The sequence below is a fragment of the Periophthalmus magnuspinnatus genome, chromosome 1 (assembly GCF_009829125.3).
Source record: "Periophthalmus magnuspinnatus isolate fPerMag1 chromosome 1, fPerMag1.2.pri, whole genome shotgun sequence".
NCBI classification, from domain to species: Eukaryota; Metazoa; Chordata; class Actinopteri; order Gobiiformes; family Gobiidae; genus Periophthalmus; species Periophthalmus magnuspinnatus.
Genome location: NC_047126.1, coordinates 21,530,314 through 21,536,864, shown reverse-complemented (window position 1 = coordinate 21,536,864; position 6,551 = coordinate 21,530,314). Strand labels below are relative to the sequence as shown.

Here is a 6,551-nt window from a genome sequence, read left to right as displayed (position 1 = left end):
AATGCGGCTGCTCGTAGCTGTGGTCGTAAGGTCTGTGGTGCTTGTTGCGTTGGTAACCCCCAAACACCGGAAGTAAGGGATGCCGTCAGGCTGAAGAAGGAGTCCTATCGAGCTTGTGAGATTCCTGAGGCAGCTGACGAGTACTGCTGGGCCAAGCGTGCCGCAGCTTGTGTTGTCATGGAGGCAAAAACTCGGGGTTGGGAGGAGTTCGGGGAGGCCATGGAGGAGGACTATCGGACGGCCTCAAAGAGATTCTGGCAAACCGTCCAACGCCTCAGGAGAGGGAAGCAGTGCTTCACCAACACTGTTTACGGTGTGGACAGAGAGCTGCTGACCTTGACTGGGGATGTTGTCAGGCGGTGGAAGGAATACTTTGAGGAACTCCTCAATTCCACCGTCACATCTTCCGAGGAGGAAGCAGAGACTGGGGACCCGGAGGCGGAATCCATCACTCTGGCTGAAGTCACCGAGGTGGTTAGCAAGCTCCTCTGTGGCAAGGCTCCGTCTCTACAACATCGCATGGTGATCGGGAACAGTACCGCTAAACTGGCAAACCGGGGTGGTGGTCCCTCTGTATAAGAAGGGGGACTGGAGGGTGTGTTCCAATTATAAGGGAATCACACTCCTCAGCCTTCCCGGTAAGGTCTATTGCAGGGTATTAGAGAGGAGAATCCGACCGATAATCGAACCTCAGATTCAAGAGGAGCAGTGTGGTTTTCGTCCCTGTCATGGAACACTGGACCAGCTCTATACTCTCCATCGGGTCCTTGAGGGTTCATGGGAGTTTGCCCAACCAGTCCACATGTGTTTTGTGTATCTGGAGAAGGCTTTGCTAAGGGCTGTCCGGTCCCTGTATGGCCGGAGCAGGAGCTGTGTTTGCATTGCCGGCAGTAAGTCAGACCTGTTCCCGGTGCATGTTGGACTCCGCCAGGGCTGCCCTTTGTCACCGGTTCTGTTTATTATATTTATGGACAGAGTTTCTAGGCACAGCCAGGGGCCGGAGGGGGTTCTGGTTTGGGGACCACAGGATCTCTTCTCTGCTGTTTGCAGATGATGTTGTCCTGATGGCTTAATAGAGCCAGGACCTGTAAAAGGCACTGGGGCAGATTGGAGCCGAGTGTGAAGCGGCTGGTATGAGAATCAGCTCCTCCAAATCCGAGGCCATGGTTCGCGACTGAAATTGGGTTATCATTTGGGTTTCAGAAAAGGTCACCACAAAAGTTTTAAATGACATTTTCTCAGCGCTTGATGATAAACAAGATTGTGTAGTTCTGTTTATTGATTTAACTAAAGCATTTGATTCAGTGGATCATGGAGCCCTCTTGAAGCGTCTGAGGCATAATGGATTTGACAATGCTATATGTAATACATGTAATATATGTAATTGGTTCCAAAATTATCTTTTAAACAGAACCCAGGCAGTAGTAGCCAATGGTTTTAAATCAGATTTTTTAACTTTAAGTAAAGGAGTGCCCCGAGGCTCAATTTTGGGCCCCCTACTTTTTACTGTTTTTTTTTTTTTTTAATTCTGTTGGTCACAGTTTAAATATATGGAGATGGTGCTCCTTTTGCTGATCAGGCACTTTTAAATCTGCAACAAGATTTTAATGAAATCCAAAACTCCCTCATAAATCTTAAGCTGTTTTTGAATGCAAGTAAAACTAATTATATGATTTTCTCTAAAAAACCCAAAACATTTCTGTAACATGCAAGCTACAAACCTTTACACGCTAAATGGTACATCCATTGAAAGAGTCGACACTTATAAATATCTTGGATTTTGACTTGATGAAAACTTGTCCTTTAAAAAACATATCTCAGAATTATGTAATAGTTTAAAATCTAAATTATCATTTTATTACAGAAACAAATAATGTTGTCCCAATGAGTTACAGAAAAGAAATAGTACAAGCAACCTTCCTGTCCATTTTGGATTATGGAGATGTGGTACATACAGACTTTAGACTCTGCTTTGAAACCATTGGATCCACTATTTCACTCAGCCCTTCGTTTTATTACAGGGGATGGATTTGTAACTCATCACTGTACGCTCTGTGAAAAAGTGGGTTGGCCATCACTGTCTGTTAGAAGAGAACAGCACTGCATTAAGTTTATCTATAAGGGACGACTTCAAAAACTGCCAGAATACCTCACCTGCTTGTTAATTATTGATACCGGAGCATTTAATACCAGATCACATGACTGCATAAGGCTAAGGACGAGCCGCACCAGAACTGAGATGGGAAAGAGGGCTTTTAGCTGTTTTGCTTCACAATAATGGAAAACACTCCAAGGAAAAGCAAAACTGGACATGTTGGTGAATCAATTCCAATTTAATAATCTGATAACAAACTTTATACACACACCTGCACTTGTTTTTGATGTTTTATATGGACTTATTTGTTTTTGATTGTTCTTTTCGGTTTGTGTTGTATTTTAAACAGGGCGGCCATGAAAAGGAGAGCCCAAGTGCTCTCATTGTGTCCCCCTGTATAAATAAAAATAAATAAAAATAAATAAAAAATATTCTTCACTGACTTCAACTGAGACGTTTACAAAAAGCTCATGACAGTTCCCTTCGTGCCCACTTGATGGGGCTGTAGAGCGTTGAACATGATCCCAATCCTGCAAAAATAAATAAAGTGATGAAAATAGAATAAAAATATAAATAAGTTTAAAAATTGAACAATGATGTTGGCTACATTAAACAGGAACATAAATTTGAGCGAGGGATGTAAAGATCATTCGGTTAATCAATAATTGTGATTAGTCTGGTCATAATATAATCATAAGACCTATACAATAGTAAACTTAGATGTCAAGTGCTTTTTTCAAGGTGCTTATGTCACATTAAAGTGCATATGGTACACTACACACTTCGCTAAACTGTAGTTAATGCAATTGTATTTACATGTTTGCAAAAAAATGTACGTAAGTCTGAGGTCTCCCTAGTTTGAAAATTTTGCCTAAGTTTATGGATTTGACTGTCAGAAAAATATGTTCATTCTGCGTAAATAGTCCTCAAATTTTTTGATGGAATTCTGTGTGTTGATGAGATAGGAACTGAGCTCTACTCCTATGTTTCAACTTGTTTTTTCACAAACTTCCTGCGTATTGCAGATTTTATAATAGTTACTTTTTCTAATTATTACTTGGTTTGGTGGGATAATACCTGTGATATATATTTATCATAGTTTTAAATCAGTCATGTGGCAGTTTGTGGAAAAAAAGGTTGAGAAGAGAAATACAAATATACTGGAAGTAGTGGTGAGTTCTAAAACAGAATACCTTTACCTACGTCATCAACACTGAAAATTCTATTTGAAGTGCAATTTACATTTTTCTGACAGTTTGAATCTTAATGTAACAACTTAAAATGTACAATTTATTTATTAGTCTAATCATAACAATTGTGCAATACAGATTGATTATGTTTACAATTAACATTATGGTTGCTCTGTAACCATTTTGGAATTACCTATTCATGTTATATCTATGAATTTACAAGGAAAAAAAACAGAAAAAACTAAGCAAGATATTTTGTACTATCTTAATACAATGATGTTAACGATGTTTTAGTGAAATGAGAATGATAGTGAGTAGTTTATCCTGTCATATGCACTTTAACTGATCTAAACTTATGATAAAGATTTACTACAAGTTCAACTAAATGAAGTAATAAAGTTTGACGATGAATTAAAACATTGATGATGTCAGTAATAGTAAATAATTGTAAAATCGTGTTTCTTAATTAATTAAATTAATTGAGACATCCCTACCGTGAACCTATATTTTGTATTGTGTAATAGGGAATGATTGTATTTTTTGAATGTTCACCTGTCTTCAGTGAGGTTGAGTTCGCTGGTGAGGAAGCTGAAGATCTTTGCGCTGTGGTCCTTGTTCTTCTCTGCAGAGTCTGTGGCTCCAATGGCTGACACAGAGAGGATGGCACAAGGGGCGCAGGATCCTTTTATTATCATGGGAAGACCAGGATGCACCACCACATGCATGCGCTGAGAAGCAGACAAACAACAGGTTGCATTTATGTGAAAATCTCTGAGCAGATTGCAGATTTGTTGACCTGGTTTATGGCTAATATCAGTCTAATTACTGGGCCTATCCACATGAAACAAAAACTGGCAAAAGGTCAACATCTTCTCTGTAAGCATTACTGACAAATAAACAGGAGCTGGAAGGTTCGTGGTTCACCATATATGGGGAATTTTTAAGAGGAACCCGGGAAGAAGGGCAGCTAATGCTTATTTATCCTTGGTGGTCGTTGTGCAGGTCTATTCAATTATTCAACAAGCTGTCTGGGGGCCAAATCAGGACATCTACATGGTTTTATCTGGTCCACAGACCGTAACCCAATATTAAAACTTTTTTTTTCTCTGGTTTACTGGTTTAGCCCAGGTTTAGCCCTGGTTGATAGTAGTGTTATAAGTATTGGTTTGGCAATTTGGTAAATATTACAATGCAATATTAGTAAAGTCTTTTGTATTTTGTTTTTCACAAAAATCAAATATAGCAGTTATAGTTATATTATAATTATTGAAATATATTTTGTGGATCCCCAAATTTTGTTATCAGTGGTGGTGTGGTGATGAGCACCTACCCAGCCCAGAGGCCATAACCCTCTGAAGTTGAATAGTCTTTTTGAGGCTCTTGGTAGCCACGCCTCTCTCCACTCCTGGGCAGCATTGGCTACAGAAGGAGTGAGGGACTCAAGAGTAGAATGAATAATACTGGAATATACGAAAAGCATGTTATACCGGTTGAGGGCTAGCGACTTATGTTGCTGAGTTGAGCATATAAATGTTTAGTTATATTCTCTGTTGAGCATATAAATAAACAGTCCACATCCTGGTGTTGGAATGTCAAGTAAATAAAAATGTGATATGCTGTGTTGACTTTAGGGGTCTAACCATACAATGGTCTAAAACTGAACTCAAGCCACATCCTTCTGATCCATTAAAAAGAGTTCCTTTTGTCCATTTATATGCAAATAGAGAAGAAGACATGGACATGAAGATACCAGAATACATTAATAGAACTTCCCTCTTGAAATATGCAAAGGTTTTCATCGCAATCTAAGGGAGGTGATGTTGCCATTTATATTAAAGGACACATATTATACTAAGTCTACTTCCTTTTTATATCTTTTTAGACACGCACAAATGCTTCATAAAACTGTGAGAGTATAGAGATTTATAAAATAGTATAGTCCATTGCATTAATAGTATAGTATAGTGAACGATTTGCTGAAAGGCTTCATTTAACAGAAGGGTCATTTCCTTCTATCTAGCCAATTCATATGGTAAGTCAAAAATTACACCAAAATAATGATAGAGTCACCATCTGTAAATATCTTGAGTTTTGGCTTGATGAAAACTTATAGTAAGTATCTCTGAATGATGTAACATTTAAAATTTCAAAGTTATAATTTTATTATAGGAACAAATCTTGTATCCCTTTGAATTACAGAAACGCTTTTGGTTATTAGAGAAGTGTGTAGTACTAGCGTGACCATTTGTACTTACGTAATATTTACTACAAACTGAATTTGGCCGCGGACACATTGACACTTGTTCAAAATTGCTTAAAAGTTTGCACAAATAAAACCCTTTAATTTGACTTACGTCTTCTGGTTTCCCCAAAGCGGCCGCAGTCACAGACACAAGCTTCTTCAGAAAGTCTTCAGAAAAGCTGCTCGCAGGCAGGTTACTCTGGAGGTCAAGGAAAGGCATGGTGAAAGAACAGACTCAAAAAACGTGCAGGAATGTATGCGCTCTGGGACCAACGTTTATATAGCGGTAATGCACCACGAGACGGTGGGGCATGTGAAAACTGTTTCCGGTTTGATATTTTTCTCCATATAATTGCCACTATTCATTAATGTAACGTCAGTAAACCATAATTATTACAGTCAGTAAATAAATATTTGCTCATTAAAGGACAATATAATCACATTAAGGTCTGTTGACATGTTTGTTTGTTTTTTACAGTAAAACTATATAACAGTTGCATCATAAGTAATTGATGGGGCTTTGCAAGGTCACTGGTCAAATGGAAATACTTAATTCTTTTTCTTTACATTGCACTGCAGAGGTTTAGTTTTGTAATATTTCATTATTTCTATATAGTAGTTAGAATATTGCTTCTATAAAATTCACATCAGTACAGTGGATAACGCTGTAAGTAACACTTTAAATATGTGCTGCTCGTCAACTTTTGATTCCATTTTCCTTATTATTTTGCTCTACCCCCCTTCAAATTTTTGAATAATTATTAGTGTAGTAATAGATTACAGTAGCTTGTATTATACAGAAATTCGCTTATGAGCATTTGTTACATCAATGACTGTGTTGGCTCACCCCTGCACTATAGACCCTAACAGGTGTATAGATGCATATTAAGACTAAATGGAAAATAATGGTAGGATTTTATTTATGTATTTATTTTTTATTAAATTTGACTAAATTCTCATTTGATAAAACCCAAATTTAAAGAAAACCACCACGAATGGAGGACAGTGTAAAATGGATAAGGAT

General features: G+C 38.0%; 1 protein-coding gene across 1 annotated transcript; it reads right to left on the bottom strand.

Moving 5' to 3' along the window:
• Positions 1–2,529: 2,529 nt before the first annotated feature.
• LOC117374706 (D-dopachrome decarboxylase-A-like) lies at positions 2,530–5,787 on the bottom strand. The gene is made up of 3 exons (XM_033970895.2): positions 5,640–5,787; positions 3,838–4,013; positions 2,530–2,625 (listed from the first exon to the last, which is right to left on the bottom strand). Exons 1-3 carry the CDS (start codon positions 5,745–5,747, stop codon positions 2,553–2,555), a joined length of 357 nt encoding a protein of 118 aa, XP_033826786.1. The 5' UTR covers positions 5,748–5,787; the 3' UTR covers positions 2,530–2,552.
• Positions 5,788–6,551: the final 764 nt, after the last annotated feature.

What these genes read in the sequence shown, in the direction of transcription:
- LOC117374706 (XM_033970895.2), bottom strand. Translation starts at nt 5,747, where the DNA reads ATGCCTTTCCTTGACCTCCAGAGTAACCTGCCTGCGAGCAGCTTTTCT. An exon ending in CTTTGGGGAAACCAGAAGAC is followed by an intron (nt 4,014 to 5,639) that starts GTAAGTCAAATT and finishes TCTGCTTCTCAG; the next exon opens with CGCATGCATGTGGTGGTGCA. An exon ending in CTCAACCTCACTGAAGACAG is followed by an intron (nt 2,626 to 3,837) that starts GTGAACATTCAA and finishes TTATTTTTGCAG; the next exon opens with GATTGGGATCATGTTCAACG.